Below are 25,357 nucleotides of genomic sequence, written 5' to 3'. Positions count from 1 at the left end.
CACGTTCAGCTTTGGGGATCTGGACTCAAGAGGAGGCCACCAAGTAGCCCCTGTCTCCCCTGTCTTAACCCGGCTGCACCCCTCCTCCAGGGTGGAGTGTGAGTGTGTGGTGTGAGGCTAGTGGGAATAAGGGCTGGGGGGGGGGGGCATTTGGTGGAGAATTACAGAACTCATAGCACCTTCTGAAGAGAGAGCAACCCAAAGCAAAGATGGCCATTCAGCCCCATATCCACCTGAAAGCTAATGTTTTGGTCAGCTCAGATTTAAACTCAACATTTTCACTTTGTTTTTCAGCGTGAGGTAGCTTTAAACAATCTGGATGACTAAAATAAAAAGGCAAAATTAATTTCCCTCAAATTTTTCAAAACATTTTTTTTTTTGACAAGAACTGGGCCTTCTTCTGATGGGCAGTCAAGGGGTAGAGGACACTGAAACATACATCCCAAATGTAACCTCACTTTCCAAAAAGTGTTGGTGTGCATATAGACACATGTACACACATAATGTGGAAATATATATAAAACCATCTGGTTGTTTATAAACACAGACTTTTACAACAATAGAACCAAGGATTTATAATACACAGTAAAGGTTTTGCTCCTGCTCAGGATGGACAGGCCTGGAGCACCTGGGTTTGATTTTACTTACTGAGAATATATACTATTTTTTTTTTTTTCTTTTGGTCTACACTGATTTGAAATGCCGTATTTGTGTGTCAGGAGGGAAACAGGGAGGGAGGGAGGTGGAGTAGGACTGGGACAGAGGTTGTGCGGCTGTTCTGTAGTGGAAAGGGGGCTTGTTGTACTTACAAAGTAAACCCGCCCAGTCCTACCTCAACTCTGCCCATTCAGGTTAGACAATAAATAAGTGACATCAAGTCATGTTTCTGTTCTCCATAACTTGTTCGCTTGGTCCCTCTTTCTCCTGGCTTTTACTCATTCCCGTCAACAGTGGGCCATGGGAAACATGACTGGATCTCAGGAAGCGGGTTGACAGAGAATGCTGGTGTGGTGTACAGATATTGCCGGTGCCCTTCAGTGCTAACATCCAGGGAGTACAACTTGGAGAGCACTTTGTTGTGAGAGAAAAAGTATCAATTTTCTTTTATAATTTCCAGTCTTCTTTATTGTGGAAGTGTGTAATGTTTCATGGTTGAGTTTCATTTATTTCCTGTTATTTGGGGGCCTTTGTGATACTCCACTTTACAAGAAGCAGACTGCGCCTACATCCACTCCAAACTCCTGATCCGCTCCTCCGATGTCCATAGGAGCAATGTCCACGATTGGCAGACGGGAGGTCTTCTGTGTTTTGTACTCAAAGACAGTCTTGCCCCACCGGTCTGTATGTTTCTGTTGGTTGAGATTGAAGAAATGTGTTAACAACAGTCTAATGAAACAATGTCAGTCATACTTCTATTGAACTTAAAAGAATTATTTTTTTTCTGGTTCTGTGTTACAGCTGTCTGCTCTCACCTTGCAGCCATCCTCCAACACGCTGTATGTGAAGCGACTGTTGCCCTCTGCACGAATCTCCACACTGTTGGAGCCCTGCAGCAGCAAAGCCTTCTTCAGGTTGCCTGTGGTCTGGTCCATGTAGGCAATACTGTTCTTGCAGTGGTAAGTGAGGTTCTGGGATGCTTCAGTGGACAGAAGCCTCAAGAAGTTCAGCTGGATGGTGGCAGCATTGTCAGCAGGGCCTTCCTGAGCGTAGTCGAACTGTGGAGCCAGACAACAAGTGGGGGAATTAATTAGCAGCTTTTGCACTGAGGATCATTTAGTTCTACAGGATCAGTTTATAGAAAGAAATCATGTGAAATGATGTACAAGTGTACTTACGTGGAATCCTCCATTCATGGTCTCTCCGAACCAGACGTGTTTGCGGTCCTTGCTCTTGCTTGTCCACCAGTTCTTCTTTGGTACCTTAGCGATGCTTGGGTAGACGCAGGTCTCACCAGTCTCCATGTTGCAATAGACCTTGATGGCATCGGCTGTGCTGCCAATGTTGGGATCAACCCAGTAGTTACCTGGAGAGATGAGAGAAGTGGGTTAGTAAGGCGGAAAGTTGAGAAGCTAAATACAGCTTTGGCAAACTCTAATTTTACTCCACAAATAGATGCCAAGCCTTTTTAAATGGCTCATACCCAAACACCAAATCATATGTGTATTTTGCGGGAATCTAACTTATTATAGATCAGATATAGCAGGTTTTAAAGTCAGTTCTGTGGCACACTAGAAAGCAGACTTTCTTTACTTTCTTAATTGTTTTCGACCTCTCCGCCCTACTTACCACTCTTCCACTCAGGGTGGCACAGTTTCAGGTCTCTGCAGGTGCGAGCAGGGTTCTTCTGGGAGCCGTCAGGGCTGCGCAGGTTCTCAATCTGGTTGTTAAGGGACTTGAGTGTGGTGTCAACCTCAACGTCGTGCTGCCTCAGGGAGCTGGAGGCCTCATCAGCCCTCATGTACCTGAGAGGATCAGGGGATTTCTCTGTCTGGCCCAGACCGGCAAAGGCAGACATGTCAATGCCAGGGCCAGGAGGACCAGGAGGACCAGGGGGTCCGGCGTTACCAGGAGGACCCTGAAGGAGGGAAAAAGGAATAAGTGGATCAAAAGAGTGTGTACAATCAGGTATAGTAAGACAGCACTGAATTAGTACAGAATAGGCATGTTTGTGGTTGTAGATTTTTAGAATTTTTCTAATGACATGTTACGTACAGCAGGACCAGTCTCTCCAGAGCGTCCACGAGGTCCGGGAGGTCCAATAGGGCCAGGCTGTCCATTAGATCCATCTTTGCCAGCAGGTCCAGCTGGTCCAGCTGGTCCCTGCAGACACAGTAAGTTTGGCATTGAAATAAAAATGAGTGGATGTAAATATAAAATACTGCTTAATTTACTGAACTTGAGCTTTCTATTTCAAGTGTAAAACCATATGTGTGTGTGTGCATAATTTTTTACATCCACTATACTCACTGGATAAGAAAAAAAATCTGATAAAGCAATTCAAAGTTTCTCTCTATTAGCCCAATCACCTCCAGACCCTTTGCCTTATTATGCATGAAGATTATTTGTATGGTGACATTTCCCTTCATTTTTCTTATCATGTATGGTGCTTAGCTAATCTAGAACAGATATTGAAGTCCATTTCCGATCTCAGCAGGAGTGGTTTCACAAATCACGGTCTGTCTGCCTCTTCCTTGCAGAGAGTAATTACAAAATGCCTCGGCTGCCCATCTTATCACAGCAGTGGGTAATTAAAGCACGTGGCCTTTCCTGTCCCCGTCTTCGTCAGGTGATTGGAGAATTACAAAAAGACTAACCTGTGCCCTTCATTACCATCACATATCTTGGGTGTTAAAGCTGCAGGATGGAAATGTAATAAAAGTTTTTCTTCTCTTTCAATCTTTAGGTCAGTTTTCTTACCTTAGCACCGCTTGGTCCTGCAGGTCCAGCAGCTCCTGCATCTCCAGCGGGACCCTTTTAAGACAAGGATAATAACAGATTAAATGACAGAAAAGACAGATGATAAATTGTGCTGCAGGGGTGAAGTATTAGATTTGGATTACTCACGGGAGGTCCAGGGAGACCCTGCAGACCAGTGAAGCCACGGTGACCCTTCTGTCCCCTCTCTCCAGTCTCACCAGCCTCTCCCTTGTCTCCACGTGGTCCTTGGGGTCCCTGGAGTAAAGATTTGTCATGTTTTAAAATTTATAGCTGCGTATGTGTAGCACTTTTAATGAGCTAAATCAAATTAAAAACTTAAAAAAAACGTAATGATATGGTTGCAGTTAGTGATGATGAGACTTACAGCCATTCCTCTAGCACCAGCGGGTCCAGGGGGTCCTGCAGGTCCTTGGGAACCCTAAAGAAAGAAGTGTCTAAGTGCTTGTTCATGTTAGCATTAAAAATATGAAATAGTTCCCAACACAGCGTCCTGTGCTACTTACAGCCTCTCCGCGGTCTCCCTGCTTTCCGAGGGGTCCGACAGGTCCAGGGGCACCAGGGGCACCGGGAGCTCCAGGGGCGCCAGCAGGACCAGTGTTACCTCGCTCTCCCTACAGGAGGACACAAGGCGATGACTCAGGACAACAACAGTTTCCTCAAACTAGCGGATCTGGAAGACTTTTGTCAAAAAGTGTTTCAGATTTTTATGTGACACTGAGGTCTCTCACCTTAATTCCAACAGCTCCATCTCTACCAGGAGGTCCATCTGATCCAGGGGTACCCTGAGATACAGAGATATATTTTTTAAATGACATGACACACCTTTGATTTGATAGATCAGGGTGGAAGTCTTATTTCCTGAGTACACTGTAAATATGGCCATTGTTTAATTTACTGCTACTAAGTGTGATCGTTGTTTCCACAGCCACACAAGTGAATATCCAAACTCATATTATGATTTTTGACATTTTGTTGTAACATTTTGTTGTTACTATTGTATAGTTCTGACCTCTCTACCAGGCTCTCCAGCAGGTCCAGTAAGTCCAGGGGGTCCCACAGGTCCGGGAGGTCCACGATCGCCAGCAGAACCAGGACCTCCCTGTTTACCAGGCTCTCCCTAAACACAAAGGAAATGTTTTATTATATTTCAATAGCTCCTTTGACACTGAAGGCTCAGAATAATCCTCTGACTTTAAATGGATCTATATTTTGTGTCAGTTCACTTAGAAAAAAAATCAGACAGATGTGGGAAATCATAATGATCTGCCCCTTTAAAAATTTTGAACAGCTTACATGGAGGATAAAGTAAAAAGTTAAAAAAAAAAAATCATGCATGGACGAAGGCACTTACAGAAGGTCCAGGGAGACCAGGGAAGCCTCTCTCTCCACGCTGACCAGGCAAACCAACAATACCACGGGATCCAGCCAGACCCTGAGGACCTGAAGGCCCATCAGCACCCTACAGAGTCAGGACAGGGAAGACTGGCTCATGAAATGTTTTTAGTTGCACCTGACTGAAATCAGAGTGCACAGATTCTCTTCTCGTGTGAGTAAGGCGCGCTTTTAATTTGGTTTATTGGTGAATATAAAGCTGAAATAGTTGTTGACTGAGACTGGATGATGTCTCAGAGCATGTCTCCATTGACAAGTACTAATGGTTTCCTGTGAGGTGCAAAATCAAACTCACAGGGGGTCCATCCTCTCCAGGCTCTCCCTTCTCTCCTTGTGGGCCAGGAGCTCCACGAAGCCCAGCGTCTCCCTGTCTTCCTGGGGCACCAGCGTCACCCCGAGCACCCTTTGGTCCGTCTTTACCAGCGGGACCAGCAGGACCAGCAGAGCCAGGGTTACCCTGTGATGGGAAGTCAGAGGATTTCAGTAAGTAAGAGCAGAGACACCAAAGCACAAATTGTTTTAGACTAACTCAGCAAACACATCTCTTCTTGGAATTTATTATTGATTAAAGTACTCACATTAGGGCCAGGAGGTCCAACTCTGCCAGCAGCACCAGGGAAACCAGTGGCACCCTGTGAAATAGAATGAGTTCAATAAACATACCCAACCTGTTTCCCAGTGACTGAGGTGTATTAGGATGTTATGAGATTACAAGAAAGGATTCATCAAATACAGAGAATGCTTTTCAGTCTGCTTATAGGAGGCCAACATAGATAAACAGGTTTGGTGGGGATGCAGGCCTATATGTTTTCAGTGTGTTTTGAGTATGTTTTAAAGTCACATAAAGAATAAAATTGATTCAAGCTGTCTTAGGGTTGTATTTGAGGCCAGATTTCACTTTTCCCCGTTAGTAAGGGGTAGGAGTTACACCAGCTTTTAGTGTAGTGTAATGAAGTATTTTGCAAAAAAAAAAAGTCTCAAATGTATAATAATACAAGCGTGATAAAGTTTGTTTCATTTATGGTTGAATGAAAGTATTGTTATTTTTGCCTCAGAAAAAAATTGTCACATGCCATTTCTGTTAGAAAATGTAAAATGTAAAGGTTTTCATGTAAAGGCCCACAAGCTGCTACTTTCCCATCACTGTTATAGGGTTTTCTGTGTCTATTGTGAAAGACCAGTTTTGAATCTATTGTTATGTTGCTAATATGAGCTAGAGTGAGATAATTTTAGTTCTCCTCCTATGTATTAATTGAGGACAATCAGGCTGGACCCCTTGTATTATTCTAGAGCTTGGCATGGGTCAGAACCTGCTGCTGATGTGGGCCTACAAAGCCTAATGTGACATTGTATGCCATTATATGTGATGCAATAGATGTGATAATGCAAATGATTTGATTCAGGTTAGACACAGTGGGCCATACTGTCTGTTTTCCGTATATATCCTGTCAAAATGATCTACCCTTGATTTTGTGTATGTTGTGTGTAAACATGCATGTGTGCGCACATAGTAGGTTACATGCCTGCATATTTTTAAATACATCTATAGGGCAATCACGGTTCAGAACTCTAAAATGTACTGTCTGTTTGCATTCAGCTGATATATTGTGGGATGGTTTGTTTAGTATCAATATGATTTACTTACAGGAGCTCCCTGAGCACCACGAGCTCCTTTAGGTCCAGATACACCAGTAGGTCCCTGAAAAAGAGGAACAGCAATTAATCATGTTCATATCACACTAGCGTGACTTTAAAGCACTGTAAATATTCTTGTATTAGCTGTTCCATTGCCAGTTTCATTTGATCCAGAGATGTGACCTAAGATACTGTACAAAACTGATTTGAGGGCGTTATTTTGAGGTCAAATACCCACCACAGGTCCAGGAGCTCCAGATGGTCCCTGAGGTCCAGGAGAACCAGCTTCTCCCTTCTGTCCTGCCTCACCAACCTCTCCCTTAGCACCAGGCTGACCATCTGCACCCTGGATATTTTAATCAGAACAGTAATATTGGCAGAATATCAATGAATGGAATTTGAAAATATTTTTTAGTTAGATTGTCTGAACAAAAGGTTTATGTTGACTTTACTTACAGGAGGTCCAGCGAAGCCAGCAGGTCCAGGAGGACCGACCTCACCACGGTCACCCTGCAAGAGGACAGAAGACAGACTGTTGGTGAGGGAAAGCTTGGAATGACATATTGATGCTGTTTGAATTGAGTGAAATCTTTATTTCAAAATTCTGCTCAAACACTATATTTATTGGTTTGTTTTTTTTTTTTTTACTAAGACATGACTCTACTATTATGAGCCCCAGCTCACTCGCACGGCTTTTTGTATTATGAACACCTAAACATGTATATATGACATAAGCAGGCATAAACAGGTACTTACAGGAGCACCACGAGTACCAGGAGCACCAGTAGGTCCACTGGGTCCAGTCTCACCCTGGATTGGAGAGAAACAGTCAGCCAGACCAACCAAATCAACAAACAAACTGTATGGAAGTAAAAGTAAACTCGACCCCAGTTCATTCAGACTCTGTGGATAATCAACAGAGGGTCAAAGGGCAACACTGTTATTCTAACCTTGGCACCGTTGGGTCCAGATGGGCCAGGAGGACCAATGGGACCAGTCAAACCCTGAAAAAGAAGAAAGCAGGAATGTATAAACAAGTTAAAGACAAACCAGCTGAGATCAAATGTCACTATTTTTGTTTGATGAATTCCAAAAAAAGTTTCACTCTGTAATAACTAAAACTAAACTAAAAACAGAGACCAAGGATTTATTTTGAACTCACTCTAGCACCATCCTTTCCAGGAGCACCCTCAGGTCCCTTCTGTCCGTTGTCACCCTGTTGGACAAAAATGAAGGCTCCACATTAATTATACATCAAACTACAAGGCCTCTGAAATAACCCATAATATTAAAATAAAAGCTGTTATAACAGCTTTTAAAAGAATCTTTTACTCACTCTGTCTCCCTTAGGTCCTGGGATGCCACCAGCTCCCCTCTCTCCAGGCATACCCTGAAGGCCAGGGGCCCCCTGAGGTCCAGCAGCACCAGCTGGTCCAATGGCTCCCTGAATTAGAATTAGATCACTTGTCAGTCAATTTTTGGTATGTCTACTAGTTTCTTATGAATTAACTGAACCTGTCAAAGCATGCCAAAAGCATGTTTTTATACAGGCATTATTTGATAAATGTGATGAAAGTTCTTCTTCTTAAAGAATTTCAAGGAAGAGTTTGAAAGTCTGGGAAAGACGCATATCTGTCCTGTATGTATGAAGCTCAGAGACAGCAGCTTGTTAGGTTAGCTTAGAAAAAGGTCAAAACTTTGAAAGGTCTAGCCTGGATGTGTTCAAAGGTAAAAAAAAAAAAATCCACCAACCAGCATCTAAAGCTCACTAACTAATGTATTATATTTAATTTCTTTAATATGTACAAAAACCAAAGTGGTAAAATGACAAGTTGTAATTTTACAAGGGGTTATGATGGACTGTTTCTTGGCCAGGAACAGAGACTTCTGGAGTCTTGTCATCACTTTGAGGTTTCCAGGTAAGACCAAGTTACTGCACTCGACCAAAAAATCCCAATGATGCTAAGAAAATTTTATTAGGAATCTAGTTTGTTCTATTTTATTATTACATTTGCAAAGAAATATCACAATATGTTGTAAATTTCAGCCTTTCAGGAACAATTAATGAATGAACTAGGGCAAGTAAATCTTAAAGAAACAGACTTTTATGGTGATGATTCTGGGCTAACAACCATGATTCATGTCAACTTGTGACTTGTGAATTTGTGACAACTTCTGCACAAAATTTTTCAAGCTGCTCCTGTACACTGGACATGCTGAATAACTGAAACACCAGTGCATGAGCTGCTGTTGTACAGCCTGGTCCAGAGGATACTCGTGGATGTTGAGCAATGATTCTCTCTCTCTTTATTCAGTTTAAGGGTGATCCACTGACCTTGGGTCCATCACTTCCAGGAGTTCCAGGAAGTCCACGAGGTCCCTGAAGACCCTGAGGTCCAGCACCACCCCTCTCACCAGGGAAACCACGTTCACCCTGTTAGGAAACAAAAAGACAGTGGATCAGTCGGAGAAAAGAGAAGTGGTAGGCATTCAGTTATGTGATGTGAAGAAGAGAAGGTCCTTGTTGCACTGGCAAATGCAAGGTCTTCATGTGTAAAACCAACAGTGTAAATTTGCATAATATACATGTATGAACTGTAAATGATAGCAGTACTAAATGTCACTCTTTGCCTTAATGTGTTTTGGAAATGTAGACAAAAAGCCCGAGCATGGAAACTCACTCTAGGTCCAACAGCACCAGGAGCTCCGCCCTCTCCAGGAACACCCTGCAGACAGAAAACAGACACTTTTATTCCAGGTTTTGCTGTAATTACACATACAAACAGATGTCTTCAAATGTCTGTTGAGCTTTCGTTGTTAGTCCAAGTATGAATAACCAAGGAAATTAACTTTACACTTGTATCCATTGCGTTGACATGTCACAAGCCACTTATATGAGGTTGAAAGCCATTCTGCAATGCTGAATTGGGCTTTTACAGGATTATTCTGTACAGAACTGAACTCTTAGAAGACTATATTATTCTTTGTGAATGTTTGTGGGGTTGATAAATTGCAATTTAACTATTCTTGTTGCTAGAGAGAATCCCAACATAGAGAATCTCTGCAGTGAGTTATATTACACTGACGCTGAGCTCATCTACCTTTAATGTGGAATATACCAAGTTATTTTCATGATCTTGAACCAGACTTTTTTTAACTTGTCTTTTACTCCTGTTACTATATTTCTAGCCTTATGGCATAGTCAGCCATACATACCATGTATTGTTTTATTTTTCTTTTATCAGACTGCTCAGAAATGCCATAATATGGCATATAGTTGGCACTATATCATCTCTAGTCCAGTGTGTTGAAGGGGTTTTCAACAAAGATAGACCTACAGATGCTTCAACTCAGTTTGACAGAATTAACACTCACTTGGTCTCCAGGTTTTCCAGCCTCTCCTGGGGCGCCAGATGGTCCAGGCAGACCCTGTCCAACAACAGCAAGGGGATTAGTTAAATGATATCTGTAAATATAGGTTAGGTTATTGGCTATAAGTCTGCTGTTTTTCCAGTAAAATTACTCTGGGGTTACAGTTCGTGAAAAACACTGTGTATTTATAATGTATATAAGTAATGTATACTGATATCTTGTGCTAATATTCAAACTCTAGGAAGTGGACATTGTATTTTGTGTTTTGGTATTCCACACAGGTATATCAGGAGTTCGATAAGAAAACAAACTCACCTGGAAGCCAGAAGGTCCAGGCAGTCCTTGCTCTCCTCTCTCTCCAGCAGGTCCCTATTACACACCCAAACATAGGTGATCAGCCAGGGGCAAAGGCAAGTGAAAACTCTGTGAAGTGTCAGCTGGACGAAAGAATTTTCTCACATCATGAAATTAGACTAAAATACTCACAGCAGGGCCAGGAGGTCCAGAAGCACCAGTCTCACCATCTTTTCCAGACAGACCCTGTTCAGAGAGGAGTACTTAAATTATGAAAAGTGACCTGGAGTCGAAAGATGATGGATCCATTTGTGAGGTTTGGAGGGAGGTAAAGTATTTATGGACAAAATGTACTTACTCTCAGACCAGGACGACCCACAAGGCCCTTCTCTCCTGGCTTTCCAGGCTCACCCTGTTGAAGAGAAATCATATTAAATAACCTGCAGAAAATTTCTTTAGCCTGGAGTGCAACAAGGTTAATGACAGTAGTGTTATTTGGCTATTTAAATGTTGTACAAGACTGTATTTAAAGTGTATCTTATCAGGGTTTCATTATGCAGTATGAACATGTTGTGTATAATAATGAAGTGTACCCATTCTGCTTTCATAAAAACCCTAACGCACGTACATTGGCTCCCTTAGGTCCAGGGAATCCCATCACTCCTGGCTGTCCACGGGCTCCCTGAGGACCAGGTGGGCCGGGGCGACCGTCCTCACCAGGGGCACCCTGTCAAAGGCACAAGGTAAAAATCATAAATCAGCACTGAAACCCAGAGATGAACTTGGGAGTTGGAACTTGTGTGTGCTAATCATGGTTATACCATATCCTTGCCTGCGTAACAATTATTATACTAGCAGGCAAAAAAGAACTTCTCAAGTCTTAACAGTGGTCAATAGGTTGTATGTCGGGCTCTGTGGACGATGTGCCACTAACTGACAGTGTTCGGTACAGAAGAAGACAGAGATCTTTGCTCTTAAATGTCTTGTATTATTTCAGAACTGAAACATTGAAATTTTAGTAAGCATGATAAAAAGCTATACCTAAGGATTTCAAGTATTGTACTCACAGAGGGTCCAACTTTGCCTTGAGGACCAGCATCTCCGGGACGACCAGTAAGACCCTGTTAAAGGCACACAAATTTTTAGATATTGTCTGCATTACTCAAGAAGTCAGAAAAATCTTGACAGTGCACAAAACCAAATTAAAGTCTCTCAGATCAAAGCAACCACACTAAATAGCCATCTGGTTCTGGGCTCAATGAAGAAGCAGGACTCACTCTGGCTCCGGGGAGGCCAGGCTCTCCTGTGCGTCCAGGGTCTCCAGTAGCACCTTTAGGCCCAGCAGCACCAGAAACACCACGGTCACCGGGGGCACCCTGAACAGGATAAGACAGATGTAGGTCAGCTTCAGATATCATTCAGCTGGTAGAAAAATGGCAGCCGGCTTCATGGTCATAGCAGCATTCTTCATGCCGCAATGCTTAGAGCACACTGAGTTAGTAAGCTGAAATCAGTTTGGACTGTTGGAGAATGTCGTTTTACTCAGGACCCACCTTAGCACCAGCAAGACCATCCTGACCAGGGAAACCACGGTTACCAGGAGCTCCCTGAAAGAAATCACAGACAGCATTGATTAGATGGGGCAAAAATAGCAACAACTAGTTCATAATGTCACTATCTAACAATATCATGGTGTATCCTGGTTACTTACTCTCTCTCCTGGAGGTCCATTAGGTCCAGCAGCTCCAGGCTCTCCTCTGGCGCCTCTCTTTCCTTCCTCACCAGCAGGGCCAGGGGGGCCTTGAGGACCGACGGGGCCCTAGTACAAGTAAGATATCTCAGTAAATCTACTTTGTAGTAATTCTAAAAGATGTTGGTTATGGCACATATAGGCAGAAATCACTGAAATCAAGTCAAAACCGAGCAACTCACAAGCTCTCCCTTAGGTCCAGCTTCACCTTTGAATCCAGGAAGACCAGGGTCTCCCTAAACATGGCAAGAAAGAAGACAACCAGAACAATAAATAAACATAACGCAAACAATTATCAAGGTTTCATTGAGTTTTAGATTGTTCCCAAGTAACTTACAGACTGTCCCTTTGGCCCCAGAGGTCCTGTAGCTCCCTGTGGTCCAGGTGGGCCACGGGGGCCGGGGAATCCAGGAGCTCCAGCAATACCAGGAGCACCCTTCCAGGAAGAAAGAAGAAATAAAATATTAATATTATAAATTATAAAGCAAGATAGGGCAACAGAGGATTTTAAACCTATGAATAGAGAGAGGGGACTTACAGCAGATCCCTTAGCTCCGGGAATACCATCAGTACCAGGGTTACCCTATACGGACAGAGAATAAAACAGTAAATAAAAAGTAATGAATCAAGAAATTGAAAAATCTGAGTGATCAGGGACAGGATGAGCGATGACTAACGAACCGATGGTCCGGCAGGTCCAGGAGATCCTGGAGTACCAGCCTCTCCGCGTGGTCCCTGCTGGCCCTCAGCTCCTCGGGCACCAGTAGGACCAGCTTCTCCCTGAAGGGACACAATACATTTATAATTAACAGGTGGGAAAACTACTTTGTTCTGCATTTTATTAAGCTGTGAATTAATTCATCCATATCATATCATTCAGACAAGGATGATGCTGTGTTTTTACTAGTTGTTTTATACCAGTATAATATAAGTTATTACCTGTATGTCTCTGATACAGTATGTTTCCATATCTATGAACAGGAAATTAACTATCTGATTTGCAAATAATTCTATCTAATTTATACACTTTAATTCTAAGGAAGTCATGTAGCCAGACTGGATAATGAGTGATCAACATTCTGAAAGTGCTACAGGAAGAATTTGCTGAGTGGTAGCAGCAGAAACTGAAGATGCTGAAAACTGAAAATGGTTCAAGTGAGACTAACCAGGCTTTTATTTGCTTTATTTTAATACAGGTGTGCCCTCCATTTAAACACTGGTTCATGATCATGTGATCTGTACAAACCTTAGCTCCTGGGGATCCTGGGAAACCGGGTGCTCCAGCAGGACCAACAGGCCCCTGTAGACAGAACAAAAGTCTGCAGGTTAGGGTTCATGTCTGATGAAACCATTTCTTTGTTGCTGTGTTATCAAAGGCAATAGCATATTAAAAGTAACATAAAGTGGATGGATTGGATACAAAGTGGGAACTATGATACATACAGGTGGACCAGCAGGACCGGGCAAGCCATCATTTCCACGGGCACCCTGTGGAGTGAAAGGAAAGGATAGTCAGTTCTGTGCATCTTGATAAAGAGACTATGAAATTATGATGGGTTCAGAATTGTAGCAGATAGCAGTGGATTGAAGTAGATATGAAGCGTTTACTCACTGCAGCTCCAGCAGCTCCAGGACGTCCCCTCTCACCAGGCAGACCACGTGGGCCCTAGGACAAAAGATTCAATTGATCAATTTATTTTCATCATTATAATTTGATTACATAGCCAATTATTTATATTATCTAGCCATCACACAACCTTAAAATTAAAGCAGAAAGGTGTGGAACAGAATCTGAGCTGTAATTCTCTTACTGTTTAAAGTCTAGAATAATCTGGCAGAGCAGATAAAGTACTGTAAACTTACCATAGGTCCAGGGGCACCATTCTCACCAGGGGCACCAGCCTCACCCTGATAGGAACAGAGATCAGAAAAAATTAGAACTAGAATACAGGATTTTTTGAAAATTGAATTTATCATCTGTGATAATGTGGTGATCCTACCTTTGCTCCTGCAGCACCATTCTCTCCTTTAGCTCCATCCAGACCAGGATGACCCTACAGAGAAACATGAAAGTGCTCATTAGGACTCACACATCCTTACTCACACAGTCCTCTTAGATGTAGTGAACAAATGGCTACAGTTCTGTGAGGACTGAGCGGTTAGTTATCCCGCTTCTTTTGTTCAGCAGTAAAGGTTGAAGCACCCACTCTGTGTCCTTTGATTCCAGGAAGTCCAGGGGTTCCAGGGAATCCACGAGCTCCCTGTTGTTAACAACATCATAGCATGAGATTATTTTGCATTTAAGTATGAAATGATCAAATATTCATCAACTATTTGCTCACCTGAGGTCCTGCAGGTCCACGCTCACCAGGTTTGCCAGGTTTGCCAGCCTCACCCTAAGAACAAACAGGAAGTGGAGGAATTATTTACAGTAGCTGCAGGACTCTTTACTGTAGCGGGACACTGCTGTATGAATACAGCCTGTGCTTTGTGCAGTCATCATTTTCATCAGGGTTGTTTGGAGATAGACAGTGCCCCCTGGTGGCATATATAGTTTACAATGTGGTTAATATGAGGGAGGTTTGATCTAAATCATTGTGAAATAATAGTAAGGAAATAAACTGAAATGCAGGTGCATTGTTAGCTGGAAAACAAGAGCATAAGGAGAAACAATTTGCCAGCAACTATTTTATTTTACTCTTCATATAAATTGTGCTTTGCTTTGACCTTTGGCCCTGGTTTGGTATAGGTTTTGTTGTTTCATGTTTTAATGATCTGTGAGTTTCATATGTAGGTAAAGCCTTGTCACTTACATCACTTCCTGATTTTCCAGAAGGTCCAGGTGGCCCACGAGGTCCCATTGCTCCCTGTTGTGAAGCAAAGTCAGTTAGTTTAGTGACAGTTATCTACTTGCTCCACATAAAGACAACATTTGCCTCTGTAGCAGTAGGTGATGTAGGTAAACATACAATGTAACAGCAAATGTGATCAGTACAGTCTGCACTAAGTCTGTTAGATAAAAAGATGGTTAGGTCCTAATACTTACAGCTGGACCAGGCTCTCCAGCCTCTCCAGGAGCGCCCTGGAAACCCTGTGGCCCCTGTAGACACAAATGACAAAGCAAAGTATTAGGAATTTATTTGTTCATGCCAACAATTCTTCTCTATATATGTCCATGTTAGCTATTTGATCATAATGATCAATCACATCATGATATAGTGCTGCAATGTATGTACTTACAGGAGCTCCAGTAGGTCCAGGGGGACCACGAGGACCCATTGGACCCTGCAAGAGAAACCCAAGGTATACAGAGAAATAAGTTTACTTTGTCAACGTTTTTTTTGTTAGTTTGTTTGTTTTTTGTCACAAATTGGGTAGCTTGGATAGAGAACTCAAGGCTATTGAGAGTAAATAAAATGTAAATTAAACTACATTTTGGGCTCAGAAGATTTAAAAAAAAAAAAAGAAAAGTTATTTTTATGGTTTAAAGTTGCTATGCCCTCAAAATACCTCTCCTAGAAAACCTTTGCAAAACTGGCAACAGTCAGCATGAAATAATAAAGTCAGCTGAAATCTCTTTGCTGGAGTGAAACTACTAAGCCACCAGGCGGCAGCATTTCAATCTTCTTAGTGATGATGTACAGTTTATCTTTTGCTAATTATTTTCAGAAGCAACTGCATAGCAAGCTAAATGTCAGTAGTGGTGTTTTGTTATTGTCTACATACTGTCTATATACCAAAAAAAGTAGACATGCAGTACACTCGTCCTGTAAGAAGTACCCATAGTACATAGTGCTACTTACCATTGGTCCCTGCATCACACCCATCTGAGCACCTCCGGCCTTCTCATCAAAACCTCCAGCCATCTGAGCAGCAAAGTTCTGTAAAAACACAAACAGAGAATGAGACTTGTTTGTTTTGTTTGTCTTGCCTAAGCTGAAAGGCATCAAGTCAAAGAAACAAGCTGAATTTCTTACTTAAACCTTGGCTCAGTTACTAAGAAAGAACACACACAGGAAAATGTGCCCACGTTTGCTTCCTGCTAAACTAAAGCAGTATTTTCATTCTTCAGAGACAACAGACCTGTTGTGTGCCACATTACTAGATTTTTTTCACTTGTTTGTGTCTCTGTGTTATTTGTCTTTTGTTAAAAAATGATAAGTTAATTCTTTGGACTCATTGTAAGCTGTCTTCATCTACTGCGTCAAAGAAAAGTTTCAGGGCTGAAATTGTTGTAAATTGTTGTTTATGCTGTGTTACAGAAATGGCCAGGAAACTCACCCCTCCAAGCCCTGGTGGTCCAGGTGGTCCAGGTGGGCCGGGGTTTCCGGGGGTGCCAGGCTCACCATCTCTTCCACGAGGTCCAGGATTTCCCTGGGGAAAAGGAGAGAAGGTCATTTTCTCCAAGTCACCTGGAAGGATTAAAGAAGCTTTCAGGTCAGAAATCCTCTCTTTTACTGGTTTATGTTAACTAGCAAGACCTTTGTGTTAATTTGATATTTTGGGTCATACTCTTACTTTTCTGCAGCATGTATGTGACGTATGTGAAGCTGTTTACTCTGATTATTAGTGGTTACACTGGTTTGTTGTTTATCAGTTTCTTTTATAACAAACTTTACAAAGGAAGTCTTGTTTCTGTTGCATGATTATATCTGAATGTTACACACTTGTGTAGTAATAACACTGTAATCTAAAAGCACTTTGCGAGTTCAGTTATGATAATGATCAGAACTGCTGTTGCTTGACGTAATGTTTGGTGGCCCTTTGTAACCAAGTGTCAAAATCACATTATGACATTAAGGTGGGGAACTTTAGAAAGAGTTTTTTTTTTTTTTTTTTTGGTCTCTTACCTTATCACCCTTAGCACCAGCTTCTCCGCGTGGTCCCTGCTCACCTGGGGGGCCCTGAAAAACAAAGATAATTGTCTCCTTAGATACACAGGCTTGCTTCAATTCCTATTCAGAGTGAGAATCAAATAATTGTGCATCAATAAACCACTTCATCAAACACTGGCTGAATAAGTGTAGAATAAATACAGTAAACAAAAAATGTATATATCTGAAATATATAGAAAAAATATAGTAAAGAAAAGTTTGGTATTTACCATAGGGCCAGGTGGTCCTTTTGGTCCTACAACCTGCACAAAGATGAAAAAAAAGAAAAAAAGAGTTGATGTCAGGCTTTTGTGACTGTTATCATAAATGACCCCTTATTACGAGACCAGTCTTTCATGCTATGTCGGGTTCTGCTAGTTCCTGAAATTAGAGAAGAACATTCCAACTTTGTAGGAGGTGGACATCAAGCCAAAAAAACACAATCTGATGAGGATTTCGTTTGACAGGACAAGTTTTGCTAAAACATCACCTCCTCTTAACCTCTGGTAAGGCTGACTTTATTCACCTGACATGTGCACTTGCAGCAAAGTTGCTGAGAGGACCTAAGCGGATTTGATTGGGTTCATTATGTCTCAGGAATGCAGGGTTTGTCCTCATTTAATTGAAAGTCCAACAAGACATTGTTGGACATTGTAGTTACTCTCCTATTAGCAAGAAATTGCCACTCTAATGATCAAATGTTTCTTTAAGGGGGACATGTTTAAGACTCAAGAGAAACTGAAATGATCAATAAATGAAAAAAACTGATACCTGTTAAGGGTTTTTAAATAAGTCTAAGTCAAGCTAAATGTAACCTAATTCAGCAAAGTAAAATCTTCAGAAGTATGTGGACTGTGTAGGTGATAATTATGGGCATGGGTGTGCACCAAAAAAGAAAACAAAATTCTGAAATGTTTCCAGAAAAGAACAACAGAGGTAAAACGGTTGGTTTGATCAGCTGGGAGTTTTCTAAGCAAAGTTAATACCCAGGACAATAATAGGTTTGTGTAGAAAACAGTTTGGATGGATGGATAGATTATGTACACCAATGGAATCTCAGCTATTCCAAGCATTACTTTACTTTTCTGCAGAGGATTCATACTTACATCTGCAATTTCTCCTGGCTCACCTTTCTGGCCCTGATTGATAAAAGAGAGAAGTGACATCAGTGGACTGAAACACCTTCCTCCAAATCAAAAGACTTGTGATGTTTTCATATTGTAGGTTGTGAGTGTGCACAGATGTCAGTATTTTCTCACAATGCGCAGCCTCACCTTAGCACCAATTGTCTCTGATGTCGCAGATGGATGAATGAAAGGGAAAAGAAAGAACAACATTAAAAGTGATAAACATTTCAGACACGTGACTGATTTGAACCTAACCTGTGATTCTTAGGAAGGGAGACCTGCTAAAGTGATCAAATACCATTCACCAAACCCAAGAGAAAGGAACCCATCCAGATTATATTAATGATGAGATGAAGCAGAAGCAAGCATGGCCTAGCAGATGAGAATGTATTTAGATCCAATTATTAGAGCAAAATGTTAACATACTGTAAGTAAGTACAGAGTAAGCTTGTACTGCTACAACTAAGGTATACTACTTTATTCAAAGTAGTATATCCTTACTTTTTATTATGAAGTATTGTTTGCATCAAATTTGTATGAATGCATTTATGCCCAAGTGATCTCAGACACTATCTGTTTTTGATGGCCTGGAAGATCAATTACTGAGCAAAAACTGGGGTGTCTGCTAAAGCAATGAGATCTTTATGTAATTACTAATTTTTGATTGAGTAATTAAGTAAAAAATGTGAAAAAAGCCTTGTAAGTATCATATACCAGGAGATTTCTGAAGACACCACTGGTATACAGTGGCTCTTTACAAGGCCTTGAACCTTTGACAGGTTCATCTATATAGTCTTGACATGAGGCCTCATACATAATAGGCTGGGAAAACTTTGGTCTCCTTTCTGAGTTAAATCACCTGAAGACACTCTACTTTTGTAAATGGGTCAGATAAATCATTGAGTTGTGGCTCAGTATGAACACAGGCTTCATCTTAGTCATGAGTTAAAATAAGCAACGGCATCTCTACTGGTTTAGGTGAGAACCAGAGAACACATCTCAGGATCCATCCAGGGAGCGGTATAATCCTGATAATGTTGATTATCTGGACTCCATTAAAACCGAGCATGTAGAGATTCACTTTGAAATAGGGAACAGCAGGAACTCAAGCCATTAATACAAATACCAAATTATAAAACTATTATCTTTTTGAGCAGCCAAAACTGCGGAAATTACACACAGTTATTATCAGTTTGTACTGCAGCCGAAATTAGGCAGAATATTTGGTTCCTGTGGCAGTCCCCCATTCAGAAGTGTTAGCCAGGAGGAGGATAAATAAAAGCTAAAAGAGTAATTTATTTATGGGTATGTGAATAAATAAATTACAACCAATGGGGGCACTGGCATCAGCAGGGCAGATGGGACAGCACTCTCCAGATGGGATGATAGGGTTGGCACACTCTTTGATCTCCTCGCAGATTATTTCATCACACAGAACCGCTCCGCTGTCGCACACACAGATACGACACGGCTCTGGCTTCCACACATCCTTATTATTATACTGCTGGCCGTCCTGGATGCAGCCACCTGCCTCCTCTGTGGTGGCCAGCAGGGGGAGCGTAGCAGGTGGACAGAGGAGGAATAAGAGCAATGGGAAGACAGAAAGGTTGGTTCAAGAGACAGTTAGAAAGGGAAATGTATTGGAGTTTGTGCAGTATTGTGGGTTGATATAGCAGATGCAGGAAAATAAAGTTGGATTAAGAGAGGGAAGTGGGAATAACAGGGAGTCAAAGGGTGGGGCAAGGAAGTAAGAGGAGTAAGGGCAGTGTAGGGGTAAGATGGAGGAGGAGTGGTTAATGAGTGAGGGGGAGGGGCGTACAAGGAAGACGGAGAAAGATAAGAGTTATCCTGTGTCAAATAAAATCTATGAACACTTTATAAAGTAGAACAAAGTACATAAAGAATGACATTCAAAAATAGAACAACAAAGGAATTAAACTGAGGAATTAAATTGAATGTGACAGCACGAGGCCTTGTTGCTTTGATGTTGATGAACAGGTGCTGGTTTGACCCAAAAATACACTTGTGGAGCACAACTATAATTCAAAAGTTTCAAAGATAATTCATGCGGGAGGCAAGAAAATCCTTCAAGTTATAATATGGAGGATTTTATAGCAGCATAAAAGGTAATGTCAACAAGGGGCACAGTTAACAGTTGTGCCTGAAGCCCTAGTTGAGGTATTTCACGTTGCTGGCTGAGTATATTTAACCTGCAGGCCTGCTCTGCTGCTCCTATGAATGAACCTCTCTTACAGGGATACTGTGCCCAATTGACAAGCTGCTGCCTTAAGTAAACACGGGGTCCTTCTAAATTTCTCCATCTGTGTCCCATAGCTGTGTCAAGCGCCAGTGCAAACACTTTGGGGAATAAAGAATGGGTGATTTGTTTAACGTACACAGCTTAGAGCTGGGCCAACCAATTGCTGTTTTTTAAGCATATTTGTGAAAGTGATACTTTCACAAATACAAGGTTGTTTAATTCCTGATCAGAATATGAGTTTGGCTACTCGCAGCTGAAACGTATGCTCTCTGTTCTACCAATACTTCTTCTTTCAACAGTTTATGGTATGTTAAAAGCTGATAATTGCTAGGAAAGAGGGAGTGAGAAGCAGGAAATGTGGAACACTAAAATGCATCTTGCTATAAATAAAACTATATGTCCATCATCTGTTGACTCCTGCTGAGAACCCTGTCCTCTGTCCCTCTCTCTTCCTGCTACCCTTTGAGCCTGCTAGTCTGGGGTCAAACACTGTCTGACCCTGTCACTTCACATAATAAAAACCCTGAATCTGCTCCAGCCAAACCCTGTTGGGGAGGTTTATTTTACATGTCTTAAAATAGTTAAACTCACTTTTGATTTGCCCATAAATTGCTCAAATTGTAGAAAATCTTGAATTGTCTGCCAATCTAGATCAAAAAGACACGTGTCTCTTCTGGATAATGGTAGAAAAAGGCAACCAAAGACATTTAAGGCAAGAATCTCCATCTACTTCTGAAATACAGTGCTGCAATAAGAGCAAACACAGCAGGAAAGGCTGAGCAGTGGGACTCAGGTGAGGACAAATGGGCACTTGTTCACCTGGTCCTCCATCTCATACAGATGTGCCTTGACAGCCTCACCTGTTCTACAGAAAACTATGTACTCACTTAGTTGGAAAGACCATTGAAAACCTGCTTGGCAGTACAGATTCACATCATCAGATTAAGTTGACAACTACATAATAATAAATAATGTAATATGATTGGCTATAACAAAAAAATGCATCTTGCACTGGATTTCTTCTCCACTATTCTTCTGAAACATCAGATAGAGAAGATTGGGAAGGCAAACAAGAAGCTGATAATGTCATCAGTGTAACAATCCACATTTTTTTTGCAAGAAAAAAGGAAAAAGTCAAGAAAAACTTACGGTCGTCCTCTTCCTGACATCTGACCACGGATAGTAAAACAACTTGGGATGCTACAAGTAGCAGAACAGTCCTTGAGTCCACAAAGCTGAACATGTCTAAATATTAGACATGCAGGAGCTTGGGTGAGAATTGAAGGGAAGGAGGAGACCAGGCTTTCAGTCAGTGGTGTGTTAAGTGTTTGTTCCCAGAGACTTATGGCACCATGCAGTCAAACCCTCCAAAATCTAAGTGGAATCCAACGCGGGGCCCCAGCTGGCACTCTGCACCCACCGCGTCAGGGCAAGCACCGCGGTTTTATGTCCACCGTGCCTTGTATGGATCTTCGTATATTCCAAAATACCAGTCCTTCCCCCAGACCCCCTGTAAGGCTGAAACCCGAACCTCATCTCCCTCCCCTCAATCCAGCAGCATCTACTCTCCCAGGGATTTTTTTTTAACTCAAGCCCTTCCTCCCTTGACCTGCTTGGCCTGGCCTGGCCAAGAGATGCACCTTCACTTTCACATTAAAAAGGGAGCTACATCCAGCAGAGGACAGGCCAAGCTCTGACCTGACTACAAGAAATTGTGTCAGTGAATTAGGAAATCCCAAAGCTGTTTGAAAAAATGGTAGAGGTACTTTTAAAGGACCATGTTAAAATTTCAAGGCCATTCTCAGAATGTTATTGACTTACTGTATATGTAGTTTAATAAAAGTGATAAAGTGATAGCTTCACATTACTACTGGGATACTAAAAGAAATATTATATACCATATATTATGGTGTTTATGTTCAAGTGCCTGACAATCTGGGAATTGGTCACAGACCAACTAGAGTAATGTCTCCATCAAATGAGCTGCAGCTATTTTAGAGGTGACAATACTTGAAAATCGACTTCTTGAAATCCATAGGCCTAAACCTGTTTTTATCCAGTCATAGGTCACACTTTTCTAAAAACATAGTTCAAACTGGCCAATTTTTTTTTTAAAGTTTGAATTAAAAGATAAAATACAGTTTTCTTCTTTCTAAAGTAAGCTGCAAATCCTATCCCAGATCTGTGAGCTAACTAAAAACCATCATTATTAAGTTTTATCTGGCTGCTAAATGCCATTCGAAAGTATTCTTTAGATCAGAGGATGAACCCTTTGCGAGTAGGTGAACTATATTCTAATGTTTCTAGATTAATGAAGGGCCACTTGCAGTTAAACACTTAACACAAGTTATGGGAACTCAACACTGGGTCAGCAGGGTTGTTTGTTTCAGGCTAGTCTCTTGGATTATGGATTAATCTGTAGACCTTAGACAACCCTAAAGTGTTGAGCTGACCAATCAACTGTGCAGTTATGTCACGTTCACATTGCAGGCAAACTCTCTGAGAGCCTTGTCTGTTTGGACAAAGACTATTGACAGGAGGTTGTGAGATCCAGTTAAAAGAACAATTGTACTGTGGCTTGCGTTAAAGGAAATTTCCCTTGAGACAGTTTGCAAAGTTTCTGCAATCAGCTCATAAATGTTACTTTCATGTCTGTGAATCACTTACTTATATGCAGTTTAATTGTCCAGTAAGTCTGTAAGAGGATTTATTTACCTTTATAGCAACATTCCTGACAAAATAGCACACGCATGTCAGAATTATCTATTGTGAGGCTGAGCCAGAAGGATGGTGAAACGTCTGTGTGATCTTTATCATGTACCTCTCCAGTAGATAGGGCCAGGTGAGGGAGCTTGAAAGGGGGTCTTTGTCATGAGGGGAGGCACAGTAATTCCAGGGTCACGACCTTCTAGACAGCCCCCCTCATTCCTCATACAGGAAAGAAAGATTTGAAACCGCCATCTTAGCTCTCGCCTACCAGGGCTATGAGCTGTTTCCTGTATTGGAATTCTGTTAAAGGCAGAAGTCCGAAAGAATCAGATCCCAGATAAGCTCAAAACACTGCAACTGGTGATGATGCTGATGAGTCTAGCAACAAAAACATTTGGGGAATTTAAACAGCCAGTTTCCCAGCTGAACCAATAACCTGTGTTCTTACAATAGTAGGAGTACACAGTGCCATTCTGTGCTAACACTCTGTGCAGTTTGCTGTGTCAGGTTAAGTCATTGTTGCTGTGTCACATAAAGAAAGATGAAGTGGCACTTTAAGACTTTAAGTTAGAGAACGACAGACAGTTATATTACAGCTGTTAACTGTAACTAAGTTTGGAAACAGGCTTCAGGATAGTGAAACAGACAAAATGAGTCCACCTTGAAATCATAAACATGTGCAAGAAATTCAAAAGACAAGACTACAAAGATCAGCTGATTATGCCACGTCAGAGGAAGAAACAACACTGAGCATTACACACACAACACACAACATTACTTCCTCCATATATAGAATCCTACAAGTGCTGAGTGGAGTGTATAATCTCCAATCACACAGTGGACACAGCACAGAGCTGTGGAGCAATCATTCGACATTCATCTGCCATAGCTCTCCTTAAAATGATGTTGCAGAAATGTCTCTGAACACCACTGCAACTTCAACTTCAAAATCTGTACCAGTGCACAGCAGGAATACTGGACAGGAGTCCATTTCAGCTCTACACATCCTCTTTCTCTGGTGCTCTGACTGTATACCGCCTTCTGCCGTCTCCCAGCACACACAATAGGCCTCTGTGTGCAAGGCCCGCGGAATGCTGCGAGATGGCAGGGCAGTGGGATAGCTGCATGGTGAGGATGGGGGTTGGTGGGTGAGGAAGGGTGTGGAAGCTTGGAGGATGAAGGAGGAGGAGAGGGGGGTGTTGGTTTGAGGGTAGGAAGGTAGGAAGGGAAAGGGATGGCAGTAACGGAAGGAGGGTGGTGATGGGGGAGCTGATCTTTCGCGACTGTACGGGTGCACAGAGGCTCCAGGGGTCTAGAGGGTGTCTAGGTTTCGGCACAGAGCAGAGGGGTGGCTGTGGTCCTCTGTGTACACACAAACTGGTGATGGGAGGGTAGTCAGCAGCACCCACCTGGGGGAGAGGAGAGGACAGACAAGCTGAGGGCTGACAGAGTGTTTCACAGTGTATCCTGTCTCTCATGAAATACTGACTGGTGTAGATGTTTCAGTTGTAATTAACCAAAAGAGAATCATAAGGGCACAGATAAGATGCTAGTGGCAATGGCATGGCTATAAAACAAAAATCACTGTTGTTTTGACAAAAGGAAAACAGATGACTGCAAGAAATGCAACCAAATATTGAAAAGGTTTACGTAGTGGGCTTTCATTTCTGTTGCGACAGGACTAAATAGCCACACTAGCAGCCCAGTGAGGATATAATGCTCATTACACACCTGAAAACAAAATTGCCAGTTGGATGAAAAACTTTCACTATTTTTGTTGGGCCAAAAAAATTTAAAGTTTGGCCTGAGGGCAGTGCCAGGGGAGGAACAATGTTATTACCTAAATCAGAAGCGTTTATCCTGTGTACAGTGGCCATTTTAGGACATCTCAGAGTCTGATTGTCTCCACAGCCTCAGACACAACTCTCATCAGTTCAGGCCTTTTTTTGTCAGCTTCCTGCGTACTACGTCAGCCTGAGCTGTACTTACTCTCAGCTGTGCTTTTAGTGGATCATTAGCTTGCTCATGTGCCAACTTTTTGATGTTGAGATGTTGATGTGTAGCATGTGTATTAGGGTCTTCAGGAGCACCTATGAAAGGTGTCACTGATGGTATAAGCATATAGGTGTACACATGGCTTACTGTTAACATTAAAGTAAAAGTATATCTGAGACTGACAGGCAGGGTCGCGGCCTGGGTAAATTTTAGTCTAAAGTCCACCAGTGGAAAGATGAAGATGGACTGATATACAGATAATAGAGAGACAGAGAGATAGATATTTCTCTCTCTCTCTCTCTCTCTCTCTCTCTCTCTCTCTCTCTCTCTCTCTCTCTCTCTCTCTCTCTCTCTCTGTGTGTGTGTGTGTGTGTGTGTGTGTGTGTGTGTGTGTGTGTGTGTGTGTGTGTGTGTGTGTGTGTGTGTGTGTGTGTGTGTGTGTGTGTGTGTGTCTCACTGGGTGGGTGAGAGTCAATTTAGGAAAGAAATGGAATTCCTTTCATCCTGAGTG

At 42.0% G+C, this 25,357-nt stretch overlaps 1 protein-coding gene across 2 annotated transcripts; it reads right to left on the bottom strand.

Moving 5' to 3' along the window:
• Positions 1–629: 629 nt before the first annotated feature.
• Positions 630–21,619, bottom strand: LOC121196482 (collagen alpha-1(II) chain-like). 2 transcript variants are annotated; one of them, XM_041059862.1, is made up of 54 exons: positions 21,292–21,619; positions 19,212–19,418; positions 18,030–18,046; positions 17,862–17,894; positions 16,986–17,018; positions 16,732–16,785; positions 16,163–16,255; positions 15,685–15,762; positions 15,122–15,166; positions 14,928–14,981; positions 14,695–14,748; positions 14,224–14,277; positions 14,089–14,142; positions 13,882–13,935; positions 13,745–13,789; positions 13,494–13,547; positions 13,325–13,369; positions 13,128–13,181; positions 12,563–12,661; positions 12,420–12,464; positions 12,219–12,317; positions 12,064–12,117; positions 11,843–11,950; positions 11,685–11,738; positions 11,409–11,507; positions 11,199–11,252; positions 10,760–10,858; positions 10,490–10,543; positions 10,324–10,377; positions 10,153–10,206; positions 9,841–9,894; positions 9,147–9,191; positions 8,801–8,899; positions 7,802–7,909; positions 7,628–7,681; positions 7,416–7,469; positions 7,222–7,275; positions 6,922–6,975; positions 6,704–6,811; positions 6,476–6,529; positions 5,409–5,462; positions 5,126–5,287; positions 4,790–4,897; positions 4,448–4,555; positions 4,167–4,220; positions 3,942–4,049; positions 3,803–3,856; positions 3,565–3,672; positions 3,418–3,471; positions 2,713–2,820; positions 2,287–2,575; positions 1,836–2,023; positions 1,473–1,715; positions 630–1,349 (listed from the first exon to the last, which is right to left on the bottom strand). In XM_041059862.1, exons 1-54 carry the CDS (start codon positions 21,383–21,385, stop codon positions 1,203–1,205), a joined length of 4,464 nt encoding a protein of 1,487 aa, XP_040915796.1. In that variant the 5' UTR covers positions 21,386–21,619; the 3' UTR covers positions 630–1,202. The 2 variants fall into 2 exon arrangements, with proteins under 2 accessions (XP_040915796.1, XP_040915797.1); XM_041059863.1 differs by lacking the exon at positions 19,212–19,418.
• Between the last annotated feature and the right edge of the window lie 3,738 nt (positions 21,620–25,357).

This window comes from Toxotes jaculatrix, chromosome 2 (genome assembly GCF_017976425.1).
Source record: "Toxotes jaculatrix isolate fToxJac2 chromosome 2, fToxJac2.pri, whole genome shotgun sequence".
In the NCBI taxonomy this organism is placed as follows: domain Eukaryota; kingdom Metazoa; phylum Chordata; class Actinopteri; family Toxotidae; genus Toxotes; species Toxotes jaculatrix.
Note: the sequence above shows the minus strand (reverse complement) of the source record. Positions and strands in the feature narration are given on the sequence as shown.